General features: G+C 40.1%; 1 protein-coding gene across 3 annotated transcripts in view; it reads right to left on the bottom strand.

The window, feature by feature from the left end:
• sema3e (semaphorin 3E) overlaps positions 1 to 12,929 on the bottom strand; it is a 273,165-nt gene extending 260,236 nt beyond the window's left edge. For 2 of the 3 annotated variants that reach the window (XM_016993947.2, XM_008111441.3), the window contains exon 1: positions 12,220 to 12,922. In XM_016993947.2, coding sequence (XP_016849436.2) covers positions 12,220 to 12,331 — 112 coding nt within the window. In that variant the 5' untranslated portion in view covers positions 12,332 to 12,922. Of the gene's footprint in view, positions 1 to 12,219 lie in introns of all 3 variants that reach the window. The other variant, XM_062981861.1, reaches the window with a different exon arrangement.
• Between the last annotated feature and the right edge of the window lie 7,705 nt (positions 12,930 to 20,634).

Here is a 20,634-nt window from a genome sequence, read left to right as displayed (position 1 = left end):
GAAAATAATACATTTAATAATAAATAGAGTAAAATAATAAATGTAACAATAATAATAAGATCAGAGTGAAATAATAAATGTATTAATAATAATAAAAAATAGAGTAAAATAAATGTAATAGTAGCAACAATAATAGAGAAAAATAATAAATGTAATAATACCAATAATAATAGAAAAAAATAATAAATGTACTATATATTCTCGAGTATAAGCTGACCCAAATATAAGCCAACCAGGACCCTCACCCAAGTATAAGCTGAGGGGGGCCTTTTCAGTCTTAAAAAAGGGCTGAAAAACTAGGCTTATACTCGAGTATATACAGTACACACACACACACACACACACACACACACACATATATATATATATATATATATATATCATCCATACATAATGGCGTAGAGTGACTAAAAATACATTGGCAGAAAGAAGAGCAATATTTTAATAAATGTTATACAATTAGGTTACCTTTGTATACTTTATGTAAATTTTACATATGTATAAAACCTTTTAAGCGCTTTTATGGGGCTTTTCAAGCTCAAAAACAAAGGTTCAGTGAAACAGAGTCCTACCATAGAAGCAGCTGGAGCATCCAGAGTCCAATCTTCCAGATTTAAAACAAGGAGGAAAATTCCAGAATACAAAACCCAGCCCAGCAAGGCTTCCAGGTGCATAATATTAAGCAGAGAACAAACCCACTTTCGGATCCAGGTGATACTTATTGGCAGAAAACTCCAAAGCTTGGCTGTTGATCATTAGGACATCAAGAACATCTCTGCTCCCTTCCTTGCGACTGAGGCTACATCTACATTGTCAATTGATGTGGTTTGGCCACCACTTCAGTGCTATGGGATCCTGGAGTTCTAGTTTTACAAGTTTTCTGTTTTTTGGTGCCTTTCTGAACATCTCCTAAGATTTCATAACATTAAATTGATGGGTTTCTGTAAGTTTTCTGGGCTGCATGGCCATGTCCCAGAAGCATTCTCTCCTGACATTTCACTCACATCTATGGCGGGCATCCTCAGAGATTGTGAGGTCTGTTGGAAACTAGGCAAGTAGGGTTATACCGTATATACTCAAATATAAGCTGACCCGAATATAATAATAGAGTAAAATAATAAATGCAATAATAATAATAATATCAGAGTGAAATAATAAATGTAATAATAATAATAATAATAATAATAATAATAATAATAGAGTAAAATAAATGTAATAGCAGCAACAATAATAGAGAAAAATAATAAATGTACCATATATTCTTGAGTATAAGCTGATCCAAATATAAGCCAACCAGAACCCTCACCCGAGTATAAGCCGAGGGGGACTTTTTCAGTCTTAAAAAAGGGCTGAAAAACTAGGCTTATATTCGCGTATATACAGTACTTTTGGTCACAGAACACATATAGGAAAGAAGAACTTCAACTGTGAGGGCATTTCCCCCCATCTTTGCCCTGATGGCAAAGTGTGTTAAAGCACTGAGCTGCTGAACTTGCAGACCGAAAGGTCCCAGGTTCAAATCCCAGGAGCGGAGTGAGCACCCGCTGTTAGCTCCAGCTTCTGCCAACCTAGCAGTTCGCAAACATGCCAATGTGAGTAGATCAATAGGTGCCGCTCCGGCAGGAAGCTAACGGCGCTCCATGCAGTCATGCCAGCCACATGACCTTGGAGGTGTCTACGGACAACGCCGGCTCTTGGGCTTAGAAATGGAGATGAGCACCAACCTCCAGAGTCAGACATGACTGGACTTAACATCAGGGGAAACCTTTACCTTTACTTATTGAGTATACTGAAGAAATGCTAATTGCTTTGTACTGTGGTTCTAGACGAGATTTTTCCCCATGTAAATTCTTCCAGGCTTATGATGTGTTATGTTTTCCCTGGAACTTCTGAAGTAAAACACAGTGAAATATACTATTAACTTTAACCAGTGGAAAAAAACATATATGCCAGCAAATGAATACAGAAGCCAGCAACATTCTAATGGGAAGGCAGCCAAAATTGTCAACTAATACACTGCGGTGCAGAAATACAAAAGGTTGGTTCAGCCCAATCTTCTCTCCCCGTCCCACATCCTGCGTTCATCGAAAGAAAGAAAGAAAGAAAGAAAGAAAGAAAGAAAGAAAGAAAGAAAGAAAGAAAGAAAGAAGGAGAGTCAGTATTGAGTTTGGATGTCTATATTTGACTGGAAATGACTACAGAATGTAAGGATAGTTGTTGTACTGCGCACAGAAAAAAGACTGCAAATGTACTTGAGATCAATAGGATTTTATGCATGTGTCTGATTGCAGCAATTATTCCCAGCATGCACAATTTCTTGTTAATAGTTGCTAGGGTAATTTGAAATCCCTGTAACCAAAGAGATACTGTGTGTGTTTGTGTGCATGTATGTCTGTGTGTAGCAGGAGGTAGAGGGAAAGTCAACCAAGCCATTTCCTTTCAGGAAGACCAATCAATGACTTAATACGCTAATGCGAAATCTGTTTATTTGCATTACCTTCACTCCTGGTCCAGCATGAAATTTCAAGACATCTGAAGTGGGCACTATTGGAATGTTCCAACAGCACTGCCGGCACATTTAATAACCCTGATGTTTAGAACCAGAATGCCAAGGACATGATGCACACGTAAGAGAAATCTTCAACACATTTTTATGCCCAATCAAATCAAGTCTCACTGAAAGTATAATTTTCGCAGAGACAAATCAAGATAGTTCATTTTCCTTTTATTTCCTCCATTGTTCTCCTTCCATATCCCTTGATAACCCATAATTGCCCCTACTCTATAAAAGTAGCATTAGAGTCAGAAGAATATCTCTCCTGCCTCCTCCAGTCAGAACACATTTAACTTTAAATACAATATTTCAGATTACTTACAGCAATGCCTGTCCAGCTCTCTGATGTGAGAGGCTGGTAATTTATACTGGGTGCAATTGTTTTGTTTTGTTTTCTCCATGGATCAGCAGTTTATAGGTCACTAGCTGTGCCCGGCCACGCGTTGCTGTGGCAAAGTCTGGTGGTATGGGAAATAAAGTATTGAGGAATTGGAGGTAGTTAAGGTAAAGGGTAAAGGTTTTTTCCTGATATTAAGTCCAGTCGTGTGTGAGTGTGTGGGTTGGTGATCATGTGTATTTGTAAGTGGAAGAGGTGGCATTGTTTGTAGAGTCCTTGGAGGTCATGTGGGTGGTATGACTGTATGGAGCACTGTTAGTTTTGTGTCAGAGGAGTACTGATATTTGGTTGTTTATTTGGATGATATTGGATGTAGTGATATTTGGATGTTTTGGAACTGTTGGGTTGGGAGAAGGTGGGGTAATAGTGGGGGTTGACTCCGTTTATCGAATTCAAACGTGCGACGTTTCATTGGAGAAGTTGAGTAAGTTAGCGGTTGAAGACGCTGCGTCATTAGGGGATATTATTTCCTAAAGGTTGTGAATATACAATATTTGTGATTATTGGGTGTTTTTGTCTGTTGGAGGTAAGTATGAATGGTGTGTAAGAGATGTTGTAGGTGTTGTGAATGGGTACAGAGTACGTTATCATCGGTATATTAGAGTTGTATAAGAGATGTTGTAGGTGTTGTGAATGGGTATAGAGTACGTTATCATCGGTATATTAGAGTTGTATAAGAGATGTTGTAGGTGTTGTGAATGGGGATAGAGTACGTTATCATCGGTATATTAGAGTTGTATAAGAGATGTTGTAGGTGTTGTGAATGGGTATAGAGTACGTTATCATCGGTATATTAGAGTTGTATAAGAGATGTTGTAGGTGTTGTGAATGGGTATAGAGTACGTTATCATCGGTATATTAGAGTTGTATAAGAGATGTTGTAGGTGTTGTGAATGGGTATAGAGTACGTTATCATCGGTATATTAGAGTTGTATAAGAGATGTTGGTATTTTGAATGGGGATAGAGTACGTTATCATCGGTATATTAGAGTTGTATAAGAGATGTTGTCGGTGTTGTGAATGGGTATGGAGTACGTTATCATCGGTATATTAGAGTTGTATAAGAGATGTTGGTATTTTGAATGGGGATAGAGTACGTTATCATCGGTATATTAGAGTTGTATAAGAGATGTTGTCGGTGTTGTGAATGGGTACAGAGTACGTTATCATCGGTATATTAGAGTTGTATAAGAGATGTTGTTGGTGTTGTGAATGGGTATAGAGTACGTTATCATCGGTATATTAGAGTTGTATAAGAGATGTTGTCGGTGTTGTGAATGGGTATAGAGTACGTTATCATCGGTATATTAGAGTTGTATAAGAGATGTTGTAGGTGTTGTGAATGGGTATAGAGTACCTTATCATCGGTATATTAGAGTTGTATAAGAGATGTTGTAGGTGTTGTGAATGGGTATAGAGTACGTTATCATCGGTATATTAGAGTTGTATAAGAGATGTTGTAGGTGTTGTGAATGGGTATAGAGTACGTTATCATAGGGATATTGTAGTTGTGTAAGAGATGTTGTAGGTTTTCTGAATGGGTATAGAGTACGTTATCATGGGTATATTAGAAACGTTAGGATTGTATGATGATGATGATGTTGTTATTATTATTATTATTATTATTATTATTATTATTATTATTATTGAGAGGCTGGGTGGCCATCTGTTGGGGGTGCTTGGATTGTGTCCTGCATGGCAGATGGTGGGAGGTGTTAGCTGGCCGTGATTGTTTAGTGTCTGGCATTCCTGTGTTTTAAGAGTGTTGTTTTTTATTTGGTGTTGTGATTTTAAGCTTGTTAAAATATTAGGAGTCAGATTGTGTTGATTGTCATGGTTGATAGCATATATTTAAAATATTGAGTGTTAAAATGGGTTGGATATTGTAGAAGGGAGAGTATATGGAGAGAAATAATTCGGATGATGGGCGGGCTCTAGGACCCAGGGGACAGCTTTTTCCCATTGCCTGCCTTTCCTCTTGCGGCGGCGGCCATTATGTTTTCTCTTTTCCTCCCTCCCGGCATGGGTCCCAATGGGGCGTTGTGGGTTCTCTCCATGTGGAGCTGCGTGAAGTGAGTTTGTGTTGTTTCAACCTTAAGGCGTGGATGATGGGCTGTGTTGTCCAATGTCGAGGTTGGGGGCCCTTTACTTTTGTTGTTTTGCTCGGTGCTCGAATTCCATCACTCTTTTATATATATAGATCATCACTTTGAGTAAGGTTGAATTGCAGGACATTATTTGGTATGTTTATTCAAAAGCTCCATTCCATTCCCAGGTAAGTGTGTATAGAATCACAGCCTTATCCTGCATCAAAACTTGCCTGTGTAATTATGACTAAGTTGGTTGATGGAGCTGAACCTTCATCCCCACCCATCCCATCTTTTACTTACATGCCTGTTCTTGAAGTGGGAATTCTACATCACAACTAAAGCATACTATCCAGTAATGTCAAAAATTTACTCCACTTATGAGATACTCCACTGAGTAACCTAAAGGAAGACTTTTGTGAAACAGCTCTAGAGCATAGCAGTAGTCCTCACAGATTATTAACTGTGGTGCAGCTGGCTAGTAACCAGCTGAAATAAATCACTACTGACCAAGAGGTCATGAGTTCGAAGCCCGGGTCGAGTTAAGCCCCCGACCATTAAATAGCCTGGCTTGCTGTTTACCTAAGCAGCCCGAAAGACAGTTGCATCTGTCAGTTAGGAAATTTAGGTATGCTTTATGCGGGAGGCTAATTTAACTAATTTACAACACCATAAAACTTTCCAACACGTGGAAAGGAATGAGGAGGTACAGCACTCGGTATCACTTGTGGATGATGAAGCAACAGCTCCCCCTGTGGCTGGAATCGAGCATACCCTCATGAAGCTGGAAATGTTAAAATTGCCTCTACTGTATGTTGTTTGTCTGATGGCATTGAATGTTTGCCATATATATGTTCATTGTAATCTGCCCTGAGTCTCCTTTGGGGTGAGAAAGGTGGAATATAAATACTGTAAAATAAATAAATAAATAAATAATATGACTTGCAGTTTCTCAAGTCACTCTTGACCTGAAAAAAACTAACCATTCTATTAACTACACTCCAGCTGGCAATTCTAGAATATATGACATACAAAGGCTACTGCGATCTTTTACTTAGAAATAAGACCCACTTATTCCCATGAGATTTACTTGCAACTCAGTGTACATAATATTCCAGTCTGAACAATTTAATTTTAGACATATATGCAAGTCCTGTGGAATTACAGTGGGCTTACACTGAGCCTTGAATAAGTATACATACTATTGCAACCTAGGACTATAGAACTATATGTTGAGTTTAGGATGAGCCTACTGAGCTCAGCTATACTTGTTCTCATAAGCATATATGCACTGACTTAGCCGCAACCAAATATATGCAAAGACATTTCCTTCTAGTTGAACACAATGACACAAAGGTCCAAGTAAGCATGTACATATGTGTGATATTTTGCCATTTATGTACTTTCTGCTGTCTCCATATGTATCACAAGGCAGGAGGGAACCCCACTGTATGCATATTTGCTTTGAACGCGATTTCCTGCTACTTGGCAGGCGGTTGGACTGGATGGCCCATGAGGTCTCTTCCAACTCTACTATTCTATGATTCTATGATTCTAAGTTCATCCCCAAAGAATTATTTATTTATTTATTTATTTATTAAATTTATATAACACTCTTCTCCCCCAGGGGGACCCAGAGCGGTCTTACACAATGGCAGAATTAAATGCCACATATAATACAACATGTAGTAAAAACCAAATATAAAACACAAAAGCTGGTATCCAAATCAAATTAAAACAGTTAAAACCATGTCACCATTACAACAGGGGAAGTTTCGAGCCAAAGTCAGAACCAGTCGGTGTTCGGCAGAATCCATCAGGTCATATCAACTCATATCTTAGGATGGGCCAACAGCTTGGTCCCACAGCCAGGTCTTCAGCTGCTTCCTAAAAGACATGAGTGAGGGGGCTTCCCTAATCTCCACAGCCATGGAGCCACCACCGAAAAAGCCCTGTCTCTCGTCCCTGCCCTGTGAATTCAGTGTGTCATGTGTCATGGGCTACAATTCCTGTTTTCTTCATCATTAGACAGCATGACGGGAGTTATGATACAGTAACATCTGTGAGCCCCGGTGGCAAAGTGTGTTAAAGCACTGAGCTGGAGACCGAAAGGTCCCAGGTTCAAACCCCGGGAGCGGCGGGAGCGGCCGCTGTTAGCTCCAGCTCCTGACAACCTAGCAGTTCGAAAACATGCCAATGTGAGTAGATCAATAGGTACCGCTCTGGCAGGAAGGTAACGGCGCTCCATGCAGTCATGCCGGCCACATGACCTTGGAGGTGTCTACGGACAATGCTGGCTCTTTGGCTTAGAAATGGAGATGAGCACTAACCCCCAGAGTCAGACATGACTGGACTTAACGTCTGGGGAAACCTTTACCTTTACCTAACATCTGGAAGGCTGCAGTTTGTTCTCGTTAGTCAGGAAAGTGGAGCTTGAATTTAAATACAAGGCTTGTTTATATGATATCTGACTTCACAATGTCCTTTCCCCAACCTCAGAGCTGCAAGTGCAGTTGGGTTGCAATTTTTATTATTCCCAGTCTGCGTGGCGGATAATCAGAAATGATGAGAGTTCTTATTCAATAACATATGGAGACCCAAACTGGGTAAAAACTAAAGAGCACTGACCACTATGCAAAAAAATGTATAATCAATAGATTATCTGTGTCCATGGATTCAACCACTCTTTGAAGCCAACCATAAGGCTGATGTGGCCCTCTATGAAAATGGGCTTGATACTCTTGTGCTAGGGTATATCACTTCAACCTACAGCTAATACTGCTGTTTCAAGGAGTGAAGCAAACTTCAGGCATCACGTTGACTAAAAGACATAGTAAAAAAAATTGGCAATACTCAGTGTAATGCTTTCCTGGCATTAGCTAGTTGTTCAATATGAACTGAGACTTATTTTCAAACTTTGTATTTGGTAAAGGTGAGGTGGAGCCCTTTCCATGGCTAAATGGGTCAAAAACAGCTCCGTAAAAAAGGAGGGGGGGCATGAATGTTTCCTAGTCAAGTAGCATTTTACTTTGGGCTACATAGTTGGAAGCAGACTGCTTATTGGCAGCCAGTTGGTTTAATTACAGTGTGATGACACTTGTTCGTTTGGAAAATGATTCATCTGGCTGCTTAGGAATTCACTCGCACCCCCACCCCGAGATTCAGAGAAACATACTAAGAAAATGTCATTCTGAACCAATCTTCCATTGGCTCACTTTCCAGTGAGCAGTGAGTGCAGTTCATGTACCCATGCGGGGTGGTCCAGTGGGCACATTTCAGTTCCCTATTTAGACTGCTTCTGCACCTAAACCACAAAGTTACATACGTGGGCTAGATCAACTTTGATAGACCATCTTCCTTGACTTGGGAGCCCCCTGACATGCTGGATAAGGGTGATGAGAAATGTAGTTCATTGTTTTTGGACGGCGCCAAGCTTTCATCTGGTACTTATGATTTTAAGGGTCAGATTGCCAGAATTATTATTATTTAACACACTGGTGGCACAGTGTGGTAAAGCGCTGAGCTGCTGAACTTGCAAACCAAAAGGCCCCAGGTTCAAATCCAGGGAGCGGAATGTGCACCCGCGGTTAGCCCCAGCTCCTGCCAACCTAGCAGTTCAAAAACATGCAAATGTGAGTAGATCAATAGGTACTGCTCCAGCGGGAAGGTAACGGCGCTCCATGCAGTCATGCCGGCCACATGACCTTGGAGGTGTCTACGGACAACGCCGGCTCTTGGGCTTAGAAATGGAGATGAGCACCAACCCCCAGAGTCAGTCACGACTGAACTTAACGTCAGGGGAAACCTTTACCTTTACTATTAATAATAATAATAATATAGAACATCTCCCTGAACTTGGAGCCCTTTTGACATGCTGGATAGGAGTGATGGGAAATGTAGTTAAACGCTTTTGTATGGTGCCAGGATACCTATGCTTTCAAGTGCCAGATTGCCATAACAACAACAACAACAACAACAACAACCAACAATAATAATAAAACAACATCTTCCTGAACTTTGAGTCCTCCTGGCATGCTGAACAGGCATGATGAGAAATGTAATTAACCACTTTTGGATGATGCCAGGTTGTCACTGGGTACCTATGCTTGCAAGGGTCAAATTGCCAGAGTTGTTGTTGTTGTTGTTGTTGTTGTTGTTGTTGTTATTATTATTATTATTATTGAATATCTTCCTGAACTTGAAGTCCTCCTGGCATGCTGGACAGGGGTGCTGAGAAAACCCTTTTGAATGGCTCCAAGTTATCACCAGGTGCCTATGCTTTCAAGGATCAGATTGCCATGATGATGATGATGATGATGATGATGATGATGATGATGATGATGATGACAACGACAACAACAACAACAACCACAACAACAACACAAAACGGAGTCTCTTGTCATGGCAATGTACTTATTTAAAAGCATGTTGTAATATAATTTTTTTACCAAACTTTTTTTATTTAATGAAGTTTTAAGTGCCTAAATGTATTTTAGCTAAATATTACAGGAGTGTTTAGGGATTTGTGTTTATTGTGTCTTTGTATACTTGCCTTTTGTCTTTTATTGTTGATATGGTCGGAGGACTAATCAATAAACAAATCTATCTATCATTATCATTATCATTATCATTATTACAGAATATCTTCTTGAACTTGGAGCCCTCCTGATATGCTTTTTTTCATGTCAGGAGTGACTTGAGAAACTGCAAGTTGCTCTGGTGTGAGAGAATTGGCCGTCTGCAAGGATGTTGCCCAGGGGATGCCCAGATGTTTGATGTTTTACCATCCTTGTGGGAGGATTCTCTCATGTCCCTGCATGGGAAGCTGGAGCTGACAGATGAGCTCACCCGCTCTCCCCGGATTCGAACTGCCAACCTATCAGTCAGCAGTTCTGCCTGCACAAGGGTTTAACCCATTGCGCCACCAGGGGCTCCTCCTGATATGCTGGACAGGGATGATTAGAAATGCACTTAACCCCTTTTGGACGGTGGCAGGTTGTCACTGGGTATATATACTTTCAAGAGCCAGAGTAATAATAATAATAATAATAATAATAATAATAATAATAATAATAATAATTATTATTATTATTATTATTGTACAGAGCCAGGTTGTCACAAGATACCTACACATTCAAGGGTCAGATTGCAATAATAATAATAATAATAATAATAATAATAATAATAATAATAATAATAATAATAATAATAATACATTTTCTTGAACTTGTAGCCCTCTTGACATGCCGGACAGGAATGAAGAGAAATATACAGAGCCAGGTTGTCACAGGGTATTCTTTCAAGCGTCATATTGCCAATAATAATAATAATAATAATAATAATAATAAAAAACATCTTCCTGAACTTGTAGCCCTCCTGACATGCCGGACAGGAATGAAGAGAAATGTATAGAGCCAGGTTGTCACAAAGTACCTACACTTTCAAGGGTCAGATTGCCATAAATAATAATAATAATAATAATAATAATAATAATAATAATAATAATAATAATAAACATCTTCCTGAACTTGTAGCCCTCCTGACATGCCGAACAGGAATGAAGAAAAATGTACAGAGCCAAGTTGTCACAGGGTACCTATTCTTTCAAGTATCAGATTGTCATAAATAATAATAATAATAATAATAATAATAATAATAATAATAATAATAATAATAATAGCCATCCCAGGTGACAGTCGCATTGATAAAAAACAGCAGGAAAAACTCAGCCGCTATCAGGACTTCAAGATTGAACTTCAAAGACTCTGGCAAAAACCAGTGCAGGTGGTCCCGGTGGTGATGGGCACATTGGGTGCCGTGTCAAAAGATCTCAGCCGACATTTGGAAACAATAGACATTGACAAAATTACGATCTGCCAACTGCAAAAGGCTACCCTACTGAGATCTGCGCGCATCATCCGAAAATCACACAGTCCTAGACACTTGGGAAGTGTTTGACTTGTGATTTTGTGAAACGAAATCCAGCATATCTATCTTGTTTGCTGTGTCATACAATAATAATAATAAACATCTTCCTGAACTTGTATTCTTCCTAACATGCCAGACAGGAATGAAGAGAAATGTACAAAGCCAGGTTGTCACAGGGAACCTATTCTTTCAAGCGTCAGATTGCTAATAATAATAATAATAATAATAATAATAATAATAATAATAATAATAATAAAAACACCTTCCTATTATGGTCAGATTGCCATAATAAAAATCATTATTATTATTATTATTATAAACATTTTCCTGAACTTCTAGCCCTCTTGACATGCCAGACAGGAAAGAGGAGAAATGTATAGAGCCAGGTTGTCACAGGGTACCTATACTTTCAAGCGTCAAATTTCCATTAATAATAATAATAATAATAATAATAATAATAGCATTGATGAAAAACAACAGGAAAAACTCAGCTGCTATCAGGACCTCAAGATTGAACTTCAAAGACTCTGGTAAAAACCAGTACAAGTGGTCCTGGTGGTGATCAACACACTGGGTGCCGTGCCAAAAGATCTCAGCCGGCATTTGGAAACAATAGACATTGACAAAATTACGATCTGCCAACTGCAAAAGGCCACCCTACTGGGATCTGCGTGCATCATCCAAAAATACATCACACAGTCCTAGACACTTGGGACGTGTTCGACTTGTGATTTTGTGATACGAAATCCAGCATATCTATCTTGTTTGCCGTGTCATACAATAATATTAATAATAATAACAACAACAGAAGATCTTGAACTTGGAGCCCTCCTGATATACTGGACAGGGATGATGAGAAATGTATTTAACCCTTTTGGATGGCACCACGTTGTCATTGAGTCCCTACGCTTTCAAGGATCCGATTGCCAAAATTATCATCATCATCATCTCGAGTTTTATCCCACTTTGCTCCACATGGGTTCTCAAGGATGCTAACAACCACACCATTCAGACGTCTATAGGAAATGCTAGTTTGATACAAGTCAGGCATATGTTTCTTCACCTTAGTTTCTGCATAAACATTCAGGTACAAACACAAGATGAAATCACTTTAGCTTTCTGGAATTCCTAGCTGGGGTGGTGCAGTCCAAGTACACGTTTGGGAAAGGAGACAACACAAAACCTTTCCAAAGAAGTGTCATTCAGGATGAGAACGACAGCACTGCGCCTCTCCAAGGAAGCTGCAGGCTTACCTTTGTGGGATAGGCGTAACCTGGGCTGGCTGGTGTCGCTGGGGTGGCATCCGGGCCACAATCCGAGAAGGACGCCCAACAGGGCCAGGAAGATGAGGTCCCGCTGTGCCATTCTGTCTTCTCTGTTGGGTGAATCCACCTCCGAAGTTCCACTTTTCACTCTTCCGGAGTACTTGGGATATATGTATCCCCTTTGCCTCTCCTCTCTCTTTTAGCAAGAAGAGGAGGAGAAATACCTCCGGGGATCCTCCGGGGAAGCAGTCATGTTCCTCGCGTGAGAAATGCCACGGCGGGCAGAAGCCTTCTCCTTGGCGTCTCTGCCACTCTCTCGCTCCCAGGCAAGGCACACTCAGAGGAGAGAGAAGAAGGATGGGGATAGGAGGAGGGGGGGATGGAGAAAGCAGGCAGCCCTCCCCTCGGGTCTCTCTCCAGTTGCTCAGCCTTGCTGGGACTTGCCAAAAAGAGCCTCCTCTGGATCCAGCCTCACCGCTTTCCCTTCGCGTAGATGACAAGAACCAAGCAGAGGCATCGGAGTTGCCAGAGATCCACCCACAGTGGAGATGCCGACCGGCAAAGAAAGGGAAGGAGGGGAGAGAGAGAGAGAGAGAGCGGAATGTCAGCTTGCTGCATTCATTCCCTGGCCAAGTTCAGACGGGAGGCGAGAGGAACTGCTCCTGGTTCCCCACATCCACGTGCCCAGCTCTCCTGGGAAGAAGACCCTGCCTGGCAGAAGGGCTAAGGCAAACCCAGAGGCTGATGTCCAGTTTTCTTGATCCTTCCTCCACCCACCAAGTGGAAAAAAATTGCTGAGTTTGGGATTTCCTTTCCCTCGCTCTGATCCACAGTTTGAGATCATGGGGAGCATTCTGGGTGCATGAAGGAGTGTTGACTGGGTGTGTGTAGTACATGTAATTGATTAGACCAGGGGTCCCCAAACTAAGGCCCGGGGGCCACATGCGGCCCATCGAAGCCATTTATCCGGCCCCCGCAGGCGCACGCCTTTCCCACCTCCTCCCTCGCCTGGTGCGCACCTTCCAAAGCTTTGCTTGTTTATAATGGTATTTTAATTATTATTTCATTAATAATTAATTATTAGGGGGTGCTTTGCTTGTGCTTTTGGTGCACAAAGGCGGAAGGGGGTTGGACTAAATGGCCCAAGGGGTCTCTTCCAACCCTCTTTATTATTATTATTATTGACACAAAGACACAGTATAGCACAGTAAACGAGTTATATATCCTGGATTTTGTATCACAAAATCACAAGTCGAACACTTCCTAAGTGTTTAGGACTGTATGATGTATTATTATTATTATTATATTGTATGACACAGCAAACAAGATAGATATGCTGGTTTTCGTATCACAAAATCTCAAGTCGAACACTTCCCAAGTGTTTAGGACTGTATGATGTATTATTATTATTATTATTATTATTATTATTATTATTATTATTATATTGTATGACACAGCAAACAAGATAGATATGCTGGTTTTCGTATCACAAAATCTCAAGTCGAACACTTCCCAAGTGTTTAGGACTGTATGATGTATTATTATTATTATTATTATTATTATTATTATTATTATTATTATTATTATATTGTATGACACAGCAAACAAGATAGATATGCTGGTTTTCGTATCACAAAATCTCAAGTCGAACACTTCCCAAGTGTCTAGGACTGTGTGATGTATTTTCGAATGATGCATGCAGATCCCAGTAGAGTGGCCTTTTGCAGTTGGCAGATCGTAATTTTGTGGCCATCTGTCAGGAATGCTTTCTTGTGCTTTTGGTGCACAAAGGCAGAAGGGGATTGGACTAAATGGCCCAAGGTGTCTCTTCCAACCCTCTTTATTATTTTTATTATGATTATGATTATTATTAACAATGAGGCTGTATTTCTTTCCATTTTGTTTGTTTATTTCAAAATAAGATATGTGCAGTGTGCATGGGAATTTGTTCATAGATTTTTAAAAAACTATAGTCTGGCCCTCCAAAGGTCTGAGGGACCGTGAACTGGCCCCCTGTATAAAAAGTTTGGGGACCCCTGGATTAGACCATTGGTGGTATCAAAACACTTGACAAACACATTTAACACATACACATACAGCATACAATAATAATAATAATAATATTTTTATTTTTATACCCCGCCTCTATCTCCCCAAAGGGGACTCAGGGCAGCTTACATGGGGCCAAGCCCGAATAAAAACAATAGCAATATAAAACACAACAATAGACAAAAAACATGCACAATTATAAAAAATTAAACATTAGCCAATAAAAACAAATGACAAGAACTAATAAAAACATGGATTAAAACGGAGAGGTTGTAAAAGTAGACTGGGTAAGGTGCGCCATATAAATATTGTAAACACGAGGTGACTGATAAAGTGCTGCAAATTCTTGGAAGTGCAAATTGGGATGGGAATAGACCCTGTGTCTTTATCAAGTTGACAAAGGTAAAAAGTGCAAACCGGTACAGGAATGGTCACAGATACAGATTGCTATGGCGATGAGCAATCTTTAACTAAAGGCCTGAGTAAAGAGTCAAGTTTTCAAGCTCTTTCTGAATGCTACCAGGGAGGGGGCTTTCCTGATTTCCCTGGGGAGCGAGTTCCAGAGCCGGGGGGCCACCACGGAGAAGGCCCTCTCTCTCGTCCCCACCAACCGCGCTTGTGACGGAGGTGGGAGCAAGAGGAGGGCCTCCCCCAACAAATGATGAGATCGTGCAGGTTTGTAGGGGGAGAGGCAATCACTAAGGTAGGAGGGTCCCAAACCGTTCAGGGCTTTGTAGGTGATCACCTGCACCCTGAATTGGGTCTGGAAGGTGAACGGCAGCCAGTGGAGCTCCTTAAGCAGGAGGGTTGACCGCTCCCTATAATTAGCTCCAGTTAGAAGCAAGGCTGCCGAACGTTGGACTAGATGGAGTTTCCGGGTTGTCTTCAAGGGCAGCCCCACGTAGAGTTCATTGCAATAGTCCAGTCTGCAGGTATGTAGGGGGCGGGGGCTTGAGCCCCCCCCCCCCCGAAATTCTCATGGTGGTCCGTGAGAAGGCCTTACATTTATTATTGAAACTATTATGTTTATCCATATCATGATCTGATCACCATGCTCAATATATCCCATATGCATGGGATAATGATACATTCTCATTTTTTCCTCTTTTAAGTAATTTATAACCAATTCCCAAGCAGTTTGCTTTCTTGGACGGCCTTGGTTATCTGTTAGCAGTCTCACTTATCCAACATAAACGGGCCGGCAGAATGTTGGATAAGCAAATATGTTGGATAATAAGAAGGGATTAAGGAAAAGCCTATGAAACATCAAATTAGGTTATGATTTTACAAATTAAGCACCAAAACATCATGTTATACAACAAATTTGACAGAAAAAGTAGTTCAATACGCAGTAATGCTATGTAGTACTAATTACTGTATTTACGAATTTAGCACCAAAATATCACGATATATTGAAAACATTGACTTCAAAAATGTGTTGGATAATCCAGAATGTTGGATAAGTGAGACTCTACTGTATATTAGTTTATCCATATTCATTATTTCTAGGATCTTATTTATCCAGTACTTCATTTCTAGGATTTTTTTTTATCTCTCCATGATTTGGCTAAGGTCATGTTCTTGTAGCAGTGACTCAATTAGTTCCAGTTAAAGAACCAGGTATCCAAAAATACAATTGTAGTGGTCTTCTACTCAAACAGCAAAACACACAGAGACATTTGTTCTTTCTCAAATAAGCAGGAAGACTGTTCATTCTCTTTTGTTGCAGCAGTATACAAAATATATACAAAATATACAAACTTTACAGCTTCTTCTTTGTCACTACCCACAGCAATTCTCCAACACTCTCCAAACCATCAACTGTCTCTCATCAACCTTCATCAAACTTATTCATTATAATTCCAACCTATATACAACTCTCGTTGCATTAACCACTACACCCTAAATATAGTGGCTTAACTCTTTTCCAGTTGGTCAGAGGCATTAACTCTGCTATGTCTAAATCCCAAGTGTTGAAACAGGTAAAAGTGTAACTCCAGCCATTTCTTTTAGCTTTGGATAGCATAGGAAAGGGTTAATACCCTGTAATGTTTTTTGCATTTATTGTATTGTGCCCTGGTGGCACAGCGTGTTAAAGCACTGAGCTGCTGAACTTGCGGACCAAAAGGTCCCAGGTTCAAATCCCGGGAGAGGAATGAGCGCCCGCTGTTAGCCCCAGCTCCTGCCTAGCAGTTCGAAAACATGCCAATGTGAGTAGATCAATAGGTACTGCTCCGGTGGGAAGGTAATGGCACTCCATGCAGTCATGCCAGCCACATGACCTTGGAGGTGTCTACGGACAACGCCGGCTCTTCGGCTTAGAAATGGAGATGAGCACCAACCCCCAGAGTCGGTCACGACTGAACTTAAAGTCAGGGGAAAACCTTTACCTTTACCTTTTAATGTTTTTTGCTGTCTGTGCCTCTATTCAGAAGATTTCACTTTTCTGTCTTTGCGAGAATTGGATTTTGAAAAATTTGGCTTGCTGTGGAAAAAGCTTCAGTGGAGACACCTTTCTCCCATGATAACTCTTTCAGGAGTGAATTTCTCTTTCAAGGGGTAAATTTCCTCCCACTTCCTGTTGTCTCACCCCCATTCTTAACTAGGAGACATATGTAAGTCAGATGTCTGTAACTCACCCCTCTCTTTTGTTCCTACCAAACACGCTTGAGCAAGTAGTGCAGGCATGGGCAAACTTTGGGACTCCAGGTGTTTTGGTTTTCAACTCCCACAATTCCTAACAGCCTACTGACTAGGTGTTGTCGAAGGTTTTTGTGGCCGGGATCACAGGGTTGTTGTATGTTTTCCAGGCTGTATGACCATGTTCTAGGTACCTCACAATCTCTGAGGATGCCTGCCATAGATGTGGGTGAAACGTCAGGAGAGAATACTTCTGGAACATGGCCATACAGCCCAGAAAACATACAACAGCCCAGCCTACTGACTATTAGGAATTGTGGGAGTTGAAGTCCAAAACACCTGGAGGGCTAAAGTTTACCCATGCCTGGGATAGTGGGACAGAAAGATAGCCCTCCCCAGATGATCAAACATTTCTAATAGGTTCAAAGAGAGGGATAAGATCCTATTAATAACCTGGACCTAAGCCGTATACTCCATAATTATCCACCTGGGTGGCTGAGCTAGTAGCAGCTTTGCTTTCCCATTGTTCAATGTACACAAACTTTGTTTCATGTCCAAAATGATTAAAATGTTGTTTATAAAATTATTTCAGGCAATGTTTTTAAGCTGTATATGAAACATAAACATATTTCAGGTTTAGACTTGTATCACATCTCCAACATAAAGGTACACTATATGTAAATACATGTATTTAAAAGATTCAAAATACTTCTGGTCCACAAGCATTTTGAGTAAGCGATACTCATCACATATTAAATTAAATTGCGAGAACACAGTTTGGTCCAGGTCAGCACACAAAAACAGAAACATCACCATCTTTTCATATCAGATCTAAAATCGCAGCTGGCTAAGAGAGACTAATAAAATAATTGCAGATCCCGCTGATTTAAATTCATCTCCCTTTGATTAAAATGCTCTCCTATTGATTAGACAATTAGAGTCATAAAAGCTGAGGTCAGTGAAAGGTTTCAGCCTGGCATACAGCTCATTCCCCTGAAGATTTGCTTGCAAGGCAAGTGCCCATTGATTTCATATGCTTTCAAGTCTTAAGAATATACAAGGGATAGGGTTCAACTGCCCATACAGTTTGGGTATAGTTAAGGATGTAGCTACAAGAGAGTAGGCTCAAGGAAAGCATGGCCTCCCAAATTAGAATTTTGTGCACATTCAATTATTTTTTTTCCCGTCAGTCCCCAGATTGATAGCATTTAGAAAAACAATGTAATCATCAAAGAAAAGGGACAGAAACAGTTCTCAGGGGAATGCAAACACAGCTAATACAAAAATACTAGGTGTGAATGCTTTTCAGTGTCTCACTTTCTAGATGCTAGACATTGAGGGAGGTGAGATCCTTATGGGGGCAATGCTCTTATTTTGTCCCTCCCCCCATTTAGTTATACCCTTATGTGTAGCCTTCCTTTTAGGTGTGGGCAGATGCTTAATATAAAATTACACTGCAGACATAAGCCTTCCTTCATCATACCTGTCAGTTGAGACTGGTTCCTATAGTATTCAGTGATTGGAAAATATAACAAACTTGCTAGAGGATCTGGAAGCTGCAACTTTAAAAAAAAATGAACACATACACACACACACACACACACATTTTTTGAATGTTCTGATGAGTTCATAGAAGAAGCCAAATGTCCTCACTCTGATATTTGTAATAAGTTTTACTTTTCCCCATTGAACTACTTAAAGTAAGTACAGCCAGCTCTACATATTCATGATTCTGTATCCATGAACTCAACCATCTACAGCTGGAAAAATATTCCCCTTCTCAAAGGAAATTCCAAAACAACAAGCCTTAATTTTGGCATTTTAAACAAGGTAAACTATTTAGCTGTGCCATTGTGTATAATGCGACTTGAGCATGTGCAGATTTTGGTATCCAAGAAGAGGAAGGTGTCCTTGAAGCAAAATATAATGGATACCAAAGGATTAACAGCAGTGGTTCCCAAACTTATTTGGCCTACCATCCCCTTTCCAGAAAAAATATTACTCAGCGCCGCCTGGAAATTAATTTTTTAAAACATTTAATAGCATACACACACAGTAGAGTCTCACTTATCCAACATAAACGGGCCGGCAGAATGTTGGATAAGCGAATATGTTGGATAATAAAGAGTATTAAGGAAAAGTCTATTAAACATCAAATTAGGTTATGATAAATAATTCTGGGTGTCTTGGTTTTTAGGCCTGTTCCTTGTGTTATTTGGGAGTATTGATTCAGAAAATTGCATTGAATAGACTGCATTAGATCTAGTTTCTTAGATATAGTGATGATGATTTTCTATCGGTGAGCAGATGGCAACTGGTATATGGTATATTCCTTTATCTCAAAGATTAGAGCTGATAGGAGAAAATCAGTGCCATTTTTGGAATCAGCAGGTCAAATATATCCAAAAACAGCATTAACATTTGAGGCACCAAAATGTGTGTTGATTAATGTAATATGTTTCTCCTCATCTTCCCCCCTCCTTTTAAAAATGTTCATTTCCCCCCAGATAGAATGGACAATATTCACTCAAGCTATTCAGGTCAAATTTATGTAGTAAAATGGAGCAACTTTGGAGACCTATGAGTATTCTCAAGACAGCTCATATACAGGGAGACTAAGAAAAAGACATAAATTCTATCGATCCCATTTCCCCTGTGTAGATGATGTCAAATTTGCCTCCAGCTCCTTCAATAAGTTCCTTCAAGATGCAGCTGTTCAGATTTATGGCCTCCTAATTGCCACTTTCCTGACTGCCCAATTCTCTCTGAAAGACAATTAATTCTAGATCTCTTTGCTAAGCTATCATGCTTCCTGCCATGGACATCTGCTTTCTACAGAGCCAGCTTATTACTTACTACTTGCCTGAACAGTTTTAACACTTTTTTTTCAAGCCCTCTGTATTTTGTGGTTACTGTTCATTGTCTCATGTTTACTTTACAACTAGACTGGGAAAGAGTTGAATTACATGAAGGGCTTTGATAAATCACAAGTTTTCATACTGAATGCATGTCTATGTATGTGTGTGCGCGCATGTGCATACACCTTCCACTTTCTTATCAATTTATGGTTATCCCATGAATTTTTAATCAGTTTTTCTTAGGCAAGTAATACTCAGTGGTGTTTATACTGGTTCCTTCCTCTGATATATAGCCTCCAGCACCTATTATTCATTGGAGGTCTTTCACCCAAGTATCAGTCAAAGGTGACCCTGCTTACCTTCCAAGATCAGACATGTTTTGGATTTGTCAGGATTTTTAGGTATCCAAATTATTCCCTGACATCTTAAGTCAGGAAAAAATAACCAGATCTTTGAGACAGATGGGAACCCTTTTCAAGATAGATGGTTCAGTGATTAGCCTTAGTACAATGCAACTTCCTATATGCATACAGCTTAGGAATTTTATTTTGTTGGACCCCAACTTCCAAAATCCTTATGGATATTATAGACCTTATGGATCTGTGGTTGAAACTCTGATCCTACTTTAATGCTTGCTGACCACAGTCACTTTAAAATTGCCATTTGCAGTTTTCTCTACCCCCCCCCCCCCCCCCTTAAACCATATCCCATATACTTTTGACCTAGAGAATTCCAAAATACCGAACTATGTAAGTAAAGTTAAAGTAGAGTTCCCCTGACGTTAAGTCCAGTTGTGACCGACTCTGGGGGTTGGTGCTCATCTCAATTTTTAAGCCGAAGAGCCGGTGTTGTCCAT

Source organism: Anolis carolinensis, chromosome 5, assembly GCF_035594765.1.
Source record: "Anolis carolinensis isolate JA03-04 chromosome 5, rAnoCar3.1.pri, whole genome shotgun sequence".
Lineage (NCBI taxonomy): Eukaryota > Metazoa > Chordata > Lepidosauria > Squamata > Dactyloidae > Anolis > Anolis carolinensis.
The sequence above is the reverse complement of the archived record's forward strand: the minus strand, read 5'-3'. Positions and strand labels throughout refer to the sequence as shown.